The sequence below is a fragment of the Gavialis gangeticus genome, unplaced genomic scaffold, assembly GCF_001723915.1.
Source record: "Gavialis gangeticus isolate Ggan-Ray unplaced genomic scaffold, GavGan_comp1, whole genome shotgun sequence".
Taxonomy (NCBI): domain Eukaryota; kingdom Metazoa; phylum Chordata; order Crocodylia; family Gavialidae; genus Gavialis; species Gavialis gangeticus.
The window spans coordinates 25956814-25969962 of record NW_017729026.1 but is presented as its reverse complement, the minus strand read 5'-3'; the positions used below and the strand labels follow the sequence as shown (position 1 = coordinate 25969962).

General features: G+C 38.9%; 1 protein-coding gene across 2 annotated transcripts in view; it reads right to left on the bottom strand.

Annotated features, from left to right (window-relative positions):
- FYN (FYN proto-oncogene, Src family tyrosine kinase) overlaps positions 1 to 13149 on the bottom strand; it is a 215124-nt gene that overhangs the window by 57462 nt on the left and 144513 nt on the right. For both annotated transcript variants that reach the window (XM_019520076.1, XM_019520075.1), the window contains exons 3-5: positions 4989 to 5246; positions 4379 to 4475; positions 917 to 1015 (exon numbers count right to left, since the gene is read on the bottom strand). In XM_019520076.1, the coding sequence (XP_019375621.1) occupies positions 917 to 1015; positions 4379 to 4475; positions 4989 to 5235 (443 nt within the window). In that variant the 5' untranslated portion in view covers positions 5236 to 5246. The remainder of the gene's footprint in view (positions 1 to 916; positions 1016 to 4378; positions 4476 to 4988; positions 5247 to 13149) is intronic.

Genomic DNA, 13149 nt, shown 5'->3' with positions numbered 1-13149 from the left:
CTTTAGTCGTTTCTTGGTTCTGAGCACCTCATAATTTAAAAGGCCTCTCATTTGAAAACAAACTGCTTATTATAATAGGGAAATTTTATAACACGAGTTTGCATGCTCACCCAAAAGGACCTTGTGTCCACTGTGAGATAAATATAGTTTTAGAATGGAACCACGTGTTAGTCCAAAGAAATGATACATCCCTGTGGATTATGTTTTAGTGCTTGCTGTGTGTTTTGGCTGGCTGCTTACAGACATAAAACCCCACCAAAAAACAGCACTTTACTTTAAGCTTAGCATATCCCCATGCTGAATGCAGCACATGGCCAGAAGAGGCATTGCGTTGGTTTGACCTGGCTCGCCCAACATCTGTATAGACTGGGTGCTCCAGCAGGGCTTTTTGCTGCTTTTGCCTAGTAGCTGATAGAATCAGCTTTAAATAAAAGCACCAAAAAGCCCCGCTGAAGTGCCCAATCTATACAGATGCTGGGTAGCTGGGTTGAACTTACACACTTCCTCTTCTGGTAAAGCGTGGGCTTTTTTTTTATGTCTCTCAGCACCCTCTGTGAGCCAACCTCCCACAGTAAAGGTGCCTGTTGATGCAATCTGTATTGTTTTATGCAGATTACTTGTCCCCAAGGGCTCTTGTGAGTTAATTTGGGTGAACTGTGGGCACTTTGGCCTAAAGCAAGAAACAGTGTAAACTATAAGTATGCAGGTCTTTTTTATTCTCTGGGTGTTCTTCCTTCCAGCTGAAAAATGGCTAAGTTTGTTCTCCCTTTGTTTTTAATTATTTATCAGTGAAGTTGAGAAGTGAAATAAAAATTATGCAAGTCACTTGAAAATCACCACAATCAATCAACACAAATTTCTCACATCTCCTGCACGACGAGTGCTAATGGGTCTGTACAATGAAAATAAAACATACTCTTCTGCTTGGATGGAGTCAACTGGGGCCACATAATTACTGGGAATGTAACCGGTTTCTCCCGTTGTCAGGGAACGTGCCTCCCACCAGTCTCCTTCACTGCAGGAATAAAGGTGAGAAAGTATGAGAGACAGAAATACAGTTGCTAAGTTATCTGACTGCTAATGTTATCTGCAGCCACAAGCTTTAAGAATTAACAGCTCACCCCTCTGTCCTAGATGCACTTTGGAGAGTGGTTTGCACTCAAGCCAAAACAGTTGCGTCTATTCATTTTTAAAAAGGAACTGTTGTCAGAAATGGAGTTTTCTAAAAGCAGCCCTGTGACATGAATGGGTGTAACTCTTATTCAAATCTCGTTCAGGCAGGGAGGAATTTAGTCTGAAATTAAGAATAAGTGTGTGTATGGTTGGGGACGAGTGTGTTATTTTCCAATATAGATTCTTGAAAGAGTTTGGAAACAAGGTTGGATCCACATACTGCCAAAATCACAATCTTTGTAGGACATCCAGACTTCTGTTTCGATGATCAGAGAGAGAAATTTAATAATGCAACAATGCCATTTCCTTGCTCTTGTTATTAAATCGCAGCTTTGGAAAGGTCCTTAAGCCCCTCCCATTTGAAAATTGGGCTCTGGTCACCAACAGAAGCTTTTTAAAAGCATAAATGATTTGGATGCATTTTTGAACCATTGTGCAAACCATTTCCCTGAAGGCTTTTGAACGAAAAACATTGGATCCATCCTGCTCCAGTACGCTACATGCAAAACTTCAGTGTGCATCAGTAACAGGGAGGACAGTTAGGACAGGATGATGCCCTTAGAATAAAATCAGCTGAAATGGAACATGATAGTTTTTTTAAAAACTTGTTTATTTTTCAGATTTTCACAGGATGAGATGATTCATAGGTTAGCAGTGTCATAATACTGTGAGCCAGACACTTCTGATGTCTAATTCCCACTAACAAGGACTCCTTTTTGTTTCTTTGGGCCAGATATTAAATGGCTCAATTTCCTCATCTAGAAAATAGAGATTTATTTATTACATTTTTACAGAACATCACATCTTAAAGCCTTCAATAAGCAAATGCCAATATAGAAATCAGAAATTGGGAAAGCTATTTTAAATGGGCAGAAAAAAGAACTATTTTTCAAACCTCAAAATTTACACAGAACAACTCAAAACAGAGGCATTTTATTGAAAAGGAAATGTTCTTTTTCATCTTGTGAACTCCTGATTTGAAAAGCCCAAAATCCCATGTTCTGTTATTCATTGTATGAGTGGAAACATTTTAAGCCTGTTTTAAGCAGGCTGCATGTATTAGCTTCTCCATAACATGCAACTTGTTTCTAAAAATGTAGGTGCCTAAGGTAAAACATCTAAATAGAGGTAGCCTGATTTTCAAAACCCATTGTGCAGTCACAGCACTCCTTATACTTGGGTACACGGCATGAGTGTTTAGCACCTCTGAAAATTGGGCCAAACCTATTTATCTGCCAAATTTTAGGCAGCCGAAGTTTGCATGCTCATTAAAAATATTTTTGGGGAGATACAAAATGCTTGTGTTAACAATACTGTTCAAATCCTCCATGCACTCTTTGTTTCTAAGATCGCACAATGGGTAGATTAATCATCATTCTCTCCTATTTCAAAAAGATTATAGCACAGAAATTCCACTAGGTGGAGGTCTTTTATCGTATGCAGAAACATTACCTGCTGCATATCATAACATGCTCCAAAAGAAAGAAACCTAAACCTTTGCCAGAGAAGAGGGGGAATTAATTACATTTTATATCACTTTATATCCAATCCAACATTCACTTTAGAGCTAAAAGAAATGAGTCAGAAAATTCATGGCTGATCTGAACTTGCACCCCAAATACGAACTTGAATCATTTCTAGATTCAAAGTTAGGTTTTTTTTTTAAATTAAAAACAAAAACTAGTGCACCTGTGCACTTCATGACTCTAAACAGAACCAGAACAGCATAGAAAAGACGGTTCTTGTATTTTCAGTTTGAATAAAATCAGAAAGATCAAGCTTTTTGTATTAAAAGAGCTTGTACTACCTAATTTTTAACAGTTTGGGAGCATAGTTAAGTTTTGAAGGTTTCAAGTACACAATGCTGGATTATCAGAAGGACTGAATACTCTCAGCTCCCAAGGAAGTAGCTGATTAGCTGATTTTTTTCTCCTTCATAAAGCTTCCTAGAGAAAATATGTAGCAGTATTAAAATGTCCACATTGCAAATGCTCACGTGGGGGTGGAATCACTTCTCCATGTCCCACAATGACTCCAAATAACATTGCTCTGCAAGTTATTCTGAGCTCCCATTGATTTCACAAATTGGAATTTTAAAGGAATTTATAACAAGATTGAATTTTTCCCACGTGGTGGCTTAGTATGTAGAAAGTCTGTCATGCTAGGAGGGTGGCAGGCACTGTAAAAACATGGATAATGTAAAATCTTTTGTCACACTGTTTTTGCAGTTGCCAATTTAGATGTAGAGCTTTTTAAACTGCTGCTCCCTCTACAAGTCTTAACTGAAGCTTCTGTGCTTTCATCTACATCAAAGCTCTTTAGCTGCACAGTTTCATGAAATATTCCACAGAATTGCCTGACTTTTTTCACTTTAATGCACAATGGGCCAAATGGAGCCCTGCCGTTATTCTATTAAATGTAAGAGAATTACCTCAGGGATGTATCTGCCCCACTGCTGTAAATTATGGCAATAAGGAGGGATGAGAAGACCACAAAGCTCTCCGGTATACTGTGTACCGTCCATATTATCCATTTTTATTTCTATATGGTTGCAAAACAGCACAGAACAAAAGCTTTCAATAAGGTATTTGGTTATACGACTGACAGTAGCTCAGTGGCCTGGTCATCTTTCAGAAGTTAATTTTAAATGAGTATTTTTCTATGGACAGTAGCTACATTCATTTGAAGTAATTGTGTTTAAAGATTAAAATGCAGCTCTTCTTCAAATGTAACTGTAAAAAGGTGCAGAGCTGCCCTCTGCATGCATGAAAAGAAGCTCTGGTGACTGGACTATATTTCTTCTTTTAAACCTTCTGGCATAGAAACATAGAAGACAATTGGTTTGGATCTTATTTGGCTCCCACAACTTTTCTTGCTGCCTGTGAAGCTTCTGACCTTAGTTTCTAGCCTGAGTTGGAGCTTGTGAACTGAGGTCATTAGATATGAAAACCATCAAGTGACTATAACCACAGAACTGCATTATAACAAATCGCTCTTTAATGTTCAACGCAGTCTTGGCAATATTTTCTAGAATAAAATCTTGAAAAACAGAAAAGCAGGCAAATATAAAGACTTAGGTATCCTCTTTGAGTACCTAATGCATTTGACTATAATGATTAAGTAGATAAATAGAATTGTTGGCATTATAAAGTTATCTTTCATTTAAACAATTAAAAAGCATAATCTTTTTGCCCCTACAACTTACGAGCTGTTAAGTATCTGAAATTTTTCTCCTTTGTGAAAACTTAAGTCATCTTCTGTTCTTGCTTCATAGTCATAAAGCGCCACAAAAAGAGTTACACCTACAGAAAGAGACGTGTGATTAACAATCCCATTGCAAAATCATGTGATGATGTGCACATGTACAAAAGAGCTATCCTAAACAGTCACTGTGGGTAGCTGGCTTACCTAGCACCTACGCTTATAACTATGAGTTAACAGTTACAGCTTTGAAGGCACAACACAGCCCTTTGCACTTACTTCTCCTCCTAGTCATGTTCATTTTAATGATCAACTGTCACAGATGACTTTTTCCAAGGACAGATATTAAGGCAGTGAAGCCATTTAGAGTTCAGGGACTGCTCTGAAAGCAGGTGTTCTTCATTCTCTAAACATAGTTTTTTAAATGATGGGTCCAGGGTGCGTCTACACAGCAGATGTCTCAGCAGGATAAATTTACGTGCACACAACTCCATGGCTAGACTGCTTATGGAACACAAGCACAAGTACATTTACAGCCTGCCTTGGAATATGTATGCTGCTCTGTCTGCTGTGTAGACATATTTCCAATGATATAAGCTCATATTAGGTCCTACCTGTTCCTCCTCTTGTACGCAGAGTCCCAGTATGAGAAGAGGAATTGACACCACCAAACACAGTCAATCCCTGGCCTCCTGTGGCATGGAAGTTGTTGTAGTTTGGAATTGAAGTCACACCAAAGTTAGGGTAGTGCTGTGGGGTGGGATCTGTCCCATAGCGATAACCCGTACTCTGAGTTAAGCTGCCATCCCTCTCATCCGTCAGTTTTGTTGCTTCTTTATCCTTACATTGCACACAGCCCATTATCTAAAATCCTGCAAGAACAAGGAGAGGAGACATGAGTGTTGTCACATTCATGCAATTCACATACGCTGCTGGAAGAAATTAGGGTAGTTATTCAGAAGCTCAGTACTCTGGAGTGAAAATTCAATGTTTATAGATAAATATCAAGGAGTTGGAAGAAGCTTTTAGGAGACGCTCCCTCAGCTCCATCCGAGGACCACTGAGTGTATGCTGCCAATGCAGTAGCTGTGCTACTAGACCCCACCCCTTGGCCAGCACTGCTAGGAGGTTTTCTCTGCACCTGGGCAGGTAGTAGAAGCGCTCCCTAATCATCACGTGCCTCTTTAGCTAAGGGAGTTAAAGAAGGAAGAGGCCACAGCAGAACTTACACATACAGGAGTCTAAAGTTAGGCTCCTAAATCCACATACAGATATCTAAATAATTTAATAACAGTGCTGAGCAATCCATAGCACTGAGCTCACATGGGGGTAAAGCAAGTTAAAAGCCCACGCTGATGCTTTTATGTGATCAATGGGCATCATGACGCAGGGCAAGTAAAAAGTGAACACTTAAGACACTAGAGCTATGGATTAGAAAGGTTGCAACAGAAGAAGTAGAAAAGCAAAGCCTTCCTCAGTATTGTACGTCTCACTTTAACTTTGTTTAGGGTACGTAGTTTTCTATCTGTGGAGACATCACCAAAAAAGCAGCAGAAGGCATTAGAAATACAAGTTCCTTTAATTTATGCTATGTCAAGTAACACAAATCCAATCTTTAAGTCCTCATCTGTTTATAGCTGCTAACCTGATGATTTTGCATGTTTATCTCTAACATCAGCACAGGTATTAGCTTTAATAGACTTGTGAATTTTCAAAAAGTACGCTACCAACCTACAGCTTAGTGGTCTGAAAATTAAAATATGATTGCCCGTGATACTTCACATTGTGCCTGTCTTGCTTCTTGAATTCACCTGTCCCAAAAAATAAAAGAGCACCTACTGGAAAAGATTTCCCATACTTAGAAATGTCAAATTCCTTTATAGGCACACTTATTTTTAATAAAGAAACCATCAATATAGTACATCAGCCTGACCTGTACTATACAAGATGGTCCCATTCATACCTGATGTCTCAGCCATTCTGACTCTCACCTGTGACCCAAGTTTCTTCTTTTCTACTACTTCTCTATGCTTTTTAAGACAATGTCTTCATTCAAGAGTATTTCCTTAGAGAGACTGTAAAGTCTACTAACAGAAATGTAAAAGCCCAGTCCTATATTCTAGAAAAAGACATGGTCTCAGCTGCCTGAAGAAACAGCAGCAAGAAGAGGGCAGAGGAAGAGAGCAAGCACATGAGCTGTGCTGTCCAACAGCAGTGATCACACTTCAATATGGTTTATAGCTGGTTCAGGGAACTCTGGTTGACATACCAGCTTTGCTATCTTGCCCAGGCAGGATGGAGAAAGGTGTGCTGCATGGAGCTGGTTATGACTTCTCCATTAGGGTGCATGGTAGGAATACCCATATGGGTATGCTTACACCACAGTCAGTTTTTCTGTAACTGCTGTATAGTCTAGAGATATCTGAAGTTTCTGCTTGTGTTCCAGTAGTAGTTTAACCACAGTGGAGCTCCATGTGGCCTAATTTACCCTACCAAGAAGCACGCGTACTTCTCAATATCCTTTGTGACAAAGTGCAAAATAAAACCTAAATAAAAACCACAGCCTATTAGTGTAAGGGAAATTCCAAATCAAGATAAAGAGAAGTTGCCCAAAGAATCTCAACCTGTAGAAGTACTTTCTAAAGGCATTCTGACTATGAAATTGCAATATCTTTCAAAAGGTGAAATGTTAGAGAAGGGTAACATTTCTCATTTGAAAATGCATTAGTAAAAATCAAGCTTTATTACTCAGAAGACTTCTGTCAGTGACATATTCCCTTTGGTTCAAAATGGTACCTTCTTAGTAAAAACAGAAAATGGGTTTCCTGCCTCTGATATCTCCTTTTACCATTTTGTCATAGGAAAAGTTGCAAGGCAAGACGGTGAAGGTAAAGGAAAGAGGAGGGGAGGGGAAAATGGACCAGAAAACTGAAAAAGAAAAAAAATCTTCAGAAAAAGTATTGTGCAGAAATTCAGACAAAAACAAACAAACAAACAAAATCTCCACAGCCAGACAATCACTGTTGCTCAACTGACCTTCACTGAATATACACAAATGCTCAGCTGGTATGAACTGAAATACTTTCTTTGAAGTTCCTGGAGCTCTACTGATTCACACTAGTTGATGAGCTATTCATGCATAAGTGAGTTACACATTCAGTCAGTCAATGAGAAGAAGATTAAATTACAAGTGGCCACAAAAGTAAAATTATTCAAGGAGTTAATGCTGAAGAAGCAAATACACTAGAAAACAGTACTACTGTGGACTAAATGCACAGCTCTGCAAGGCAAACAATTCTGCATGCTCTTATTAACAATTATTAACTAAGAACTAACAACCAGACAATGGCCCTCTTCCCTTGCAACTATTTTTTAAACCTGATTCCTCCCTATTACTTTTTTTCAGCATGAAGATTGCCTGAGAGAGAACTAGATGAAAAGTGAAAATCTGAGATAATTCTTTTTTCTTTTGTCTTTTTCAACTTTGTTACAGTGTCTAGACAACACCAGTATAAAGATAACTCGATTGCAGTATCTTGTAAAGTGTGATAAAGGGTGTAACACACACAAGTATTTTTTCAAGCCAAGACTGAAAAGTTATCCATTCCTGGCTCAGAGAAACTAACTAGATACCAAGCTGCATCATGCATAGTTACATGTGGGAGAATGAACAAATGCATTGCTTGAAATGGTTCAAGACAACTCCAGGGATTTCACAGATAATAAATACAATCTCCATTTGACAACTCTATTCTAGTTATATCAGTGACTGGATTGCAAGAACTAATCTTCAGTATCACAGTGCAGACTTTTAGTATCCTAAAGTCTCATCATCCGGGTTGTCAGCATTTACGGTTCTGGAAGGTTTGAACATAGTCACTAATGCAAAGCTGAGATCACCAAACAAAATCTGGAACAAATTTATATCAAGCCCTCTAGAGAGAAGCATACAACAGTGTTCATCCAACATGCTGTGCAATTTACGGTAAGTGAACAAGATTTCAGTAAGTTTCCATACGGAAATGCAATCTCTCTCAAACACCCTTTAACAGGTCATGTATCAATTTCACAATTTGTCATTGATGTTGCAAGTAGAGCAAATAAACAGTTTATAGTTAACTTTTCAATTCCAAACAAATTGCATGTTTAAAACAAAATAGCAACCAACATTTGTTTTCAAGAGTAATATAAAATATTTAAATACTTTATTTTTTTGAGATCTCCTCAGAGACAACAGAGAATGTCCACTGTGATATTTGCCTTTTTCTTGTTTCTGTTACATAGTTGAAATCTGACCACTCTATGGCAGGATAGGGGGTGTTAACTTAACTAGAGAAGCCTTTCTTTGCAAGTAGTAGACACATCTATGGATAAAGATACAACATTTATTCTATCATTATTATTATTTGTTTTAATGTAACACCTTAAAATTAACTGCTTTTAGTTAAAATAAAGCTAGGACTACTGCTTACTAAAGTAATATTTCTCTACATTTCCAGGAGACTTGATTCTGAAAACTAACACACAATGAAGTCAAGACTAAAAAGTCAACAGAAGTGACCTACATACACTCCATCAGGATGTGAAAAGTATTCACTAATTTTGGTTTTAGTAAGTGGGTTTTTTCTCCCCATAACGCATAGGAGCATAAGTGACCAACTCTAGATCAACTCTTGTGATTGCAAGCAACCATGTGCTACATCAGGGGCGGGGAATTATTTTGGGCAGAGGGCCACTTACTGAGTTTCGGCAAGCTGTTGAGGGCCGCATGACAGGCAGCCTAGGGTAGATTAATATAATGTCCTAGGAAATGTGGGATGGATGTTTACCCTAGTTCTATACGTATTGCACATTACAAGCGTAAGAGCCGTGACTTAGCATCGCCTGGATCCATTCCTTCCTTCTGGAACAACATGCCATGTCTGCAGTGAACATGTAGATCTTGGATTGGCCTTATCAGTCTTTTCACTGACTTCTATATATGTACCACACAGTAAACATGTGTAGTTGCCATCAAGGCAGCACCAAGCATGCCAGCACTGCTCTTAGGAGGATGTGCCGGACTGTGATCTTGATCTTGACTGTGTTTCTGGACTCATGCTTACAAGAGACTAAAAGACATTTTTTGATGAGTTGGAGTGGGAGCAGCTCATTTCTGCTCATGGAAAAATGTGGATTTTGGGTTACTTTTTTAACCTGAAAATCAGGGATTTTTTTTACTCAGAAAAAAACAGGATCCCTGGTGACAAATATGTTCATTAAGCAGGTTGAGGGAAATATCCAGCACAGCTCATTTAAAAATATTCCATGACTATATCCTACCGGTATTTTTTGTTTTGTTGAAGTATTCCAGAATGCATCACTTCAGGACATCAAATATACCATTACTGTATGAGTCAAAGTAGGATGTCTGATATTCAAAACACCACACTGTGGCTGTTTGTCAGCAAGCAAAGAAATACAGAGATGGAGTTCATAAAGAAGGGGTTGCAGAGTGGTATATAAAGCTGCATTTTTGTTGTAGTTGTACTATATTCTATGCCTTCTGTGATCCTTTTAAAGTTGTTTGTGACATTGTATATTTGGATTTTAGGGATATACAGAAAAATTACAGAGACATGCTGTTCCCGAGCAAAAGGTCATAAACATTAGGGACAAAAGCTTACACCATATGCCAAAAAAAGGGTCCACAAAGGCATTTAAAAGAAGAGTCATGTGAGAAGTAAGAGCAAAATGCTCCAATCACATCATTTTGTTTTTTCACAAGCTGCCCTTTAAGGCATCACCCCGAGGATTCTACTTAGTGGAATGAGCAGAAAGTTTCAGCATTTTAATTACTTGCTTGCCTGCAGCAACTAACAGCCTGAGCACCACGAGTGGGCTGATGATGAGTGACAATTTACATCTATTGGCTGAACAGCTGGAAAACGAGCCCTATGCGATTTCTTACTGCTATGTCATGCCAGTCCAAAGCAAAGCATTTTGCAGAGATGGGCATGCTGATTACTGTCTCTTGTCTGCATGTAGAAGAGTTGTTTCATACCATAATTCTGGGAATACTTTAGAAGACTGAGAAGCTCCAACCTGTCAGCAGAACCACAAAGCTTGCTTCCGAGCTTCAGGATTCATTCTAAATTCACTCTTGTCCTTCTTCAACATTTGAGGGGATTATAAGAGTCAATTGGAAAGAGTCCATTTCTGTCTTCCCCTTTCTCCCCCACCCTCCAGAAATCACTTAACCTGCTGGAGCATAAGAGAAAGTTAATAATGCTTACTACATACATCCCATGAAAAGCTATGACTGTACATGCCTGTCTTCTATTTTTTTCTTTATGGCTTTTCTCAGCCTCTCATGTCTGACCTAATTTGTTCCCTGTTTGATTTCTGCCAGCACTAGAGCAGAGAGGTTAATAGTTAGAGAAGGGAAAGTGGATGTAGAAGACAAAAAGTGGATGTAGAAGTGGACAAAAGCTATCTGATGTGCAATTTCTTTTAAGAATGTCCACGAGTTTGGATGGGCAGCACCTGAATCCCAGGAAAAAAAAATTAGACCAAGGCCTAATAAAGACACACATCTTTCTCGTATTCATATTCAGTGGGACACCTCTCAGATTCCTGCATTGCTTCAATGTAAAAAACTAGGTTATATTCATTACCAGCTAGAAAAGAACAGAAAAGTCAGTGTTCCATCTGGGCAGCAGTGGCAAAAACTGACTTCACTCGCTGCGCTTGTTTAAGGAACAGTTGTTGTGGTGGAACTGGCCTGCTGCCGAAGGGTTGGGGGGTCACCTGGCAAATCCACAAGAAAACACATTAGTACAAAGTGGCTGTTTGAGCAGGCGTAATCAAAAACTCCCCAATGCAAGTAATGAAAGAAGAGGAGGCTCACCCTCCAAACTCCAACAAAAGAGCACTTTTGCCACTCTTTCTGTTTTCTATGGAGTTTCCTTGCCAGATGATTCTGTGAATGTTATGGCCTCCTCTTTTTTAGAAACAGTGAATTCTTTTTCACTCTCTGTGATATGCTAGTTTCAGTAAAAAAACCCAGCAGTGCCTTAAAGAAATAGCAATAGAGCTAAACCATGTAAAATCATTCTAGGGGGTTGTACTTTTGACTTGATTCATTTTTAAAAAGCACATGCCAGATGAGTTATAGGATGGATAGATTTTGCTTTGCTTCTGCACCTAAACTTGTGAACTGTATTTTTCTAAACAAGAGTTTATTTATAGCTATCTTGATAAAGAAAGCCATCAGTCTTTAAACTGGCATGTTATGTCAGAGCAAGGCAAATGAGTATATGGCTGTGAACTTTTCCCCTTTATCCTAATATAGAATTAAAGGTGGCTTTGAAATGAAGGGCTAGCACCAATAAGTAAGCAAGGTATATACCTTGCTTACTGTATATCATACTTTAAAAATGGAACAACGAGTCAAGTGTTGGTTCTATGTAACAAGCAACAAAAAATACTGTTGAGTTACATTCCAGCTATATCCCCCTGTCTGTACTGATACCCAGAGGTGGCACACAATGGCCACACAATGCTGCAGCATTCAGATGCAACTGTTAATACACATTTCAAAAGAACAATTTAGTAGACCTGCATCTAAAGAACAAAGGTTATTTTATCTTGAAGAAAAGAAGAAAAAATGGGCTCCCACTGATTTTCCTTTTCCCCCCCACATGAAAACAGAAAAGGTGACTGCAGATTTTTTCTCATTTGCCAATAAACACTGTTCTGACTTTTTCTTTGTTCTTATTTTAGAAAATTCCTGAGATGAACAAGGGTTTCATCCAGTTCACTGCATGTGGTTTTATACAGAGAAGAGACTTTAAAAGGTGGACTTCAATAGGAAAAAATGTGTATCCTTGTTTGCTTTTATGATATATAAGAGCCAGAAGAACACATTTTGTCCCTTCAAAAAGATTTTCTTCCTTTTCCTTGCCTCATTACACTAGAAATTCAGGTCTCCTGTACTCTGTTTTTCCTGGAAACCTTATACGGTTTTCTTGATGTCATACTTCGCTGGTTCTATGTTTGATGAGCTATGGAACACAAGTTGATACTTGATTGAGACAGTTTGAAACTCTTGGCTATGGCTTTTTGTTATTTAGCTCAAATGCCCGAATCGTTAGAGTAAATGTCCTTTTGTTAAATATTCAACACCTGTTCCCCTTTCATTTCAGGACTGAGAGCTCTAAGTGCACCTAGCTTGGTCCTCCAAAGTTGAGCGTTAGCAAACTGGGGAAAACCACATGTGACGCTGCTCACATTGTTAAATTTTATTTAAATACACCCACCCCAGAGAGCACTGAGAGAGCCCCAAAGCCAGTGTAGATCAAAGATATGCTTTCTGCATTCTGCACTAGCTAAAATACCAGATTGTTTAACGGTGCAGGCTCTTGAAGTATTACAACTGCCAGGTAACAAAGGCTTACATTAACCATGGCAAAGTCTGTATCTGAAAGAAAAGGTCAGAGTAAATGCCAGAAACAGGAAGACACCGCACCTTTGCATGCACTGACTATTGAAAATGTTTAGCCCTTCTCAAGCAACAAGTCTTTCAAACCTAGCTACTGCTACTGTGGTTTCAAGTCTCTACACATAGTTTCATAGTTTCTAGGGTCAGAAGGGACCTGAGCAGATCATCTAGTCCGACCCCCTGCCATGGCAGGAAAGAGTACTGGGGTCAAACGACCCCAGCAAGGTGTTCATCTAACCTCCTCTTAAGAACCCCCAGGGTAGGAGCCTGCACCACCTCTCTTGGAAGTTGGT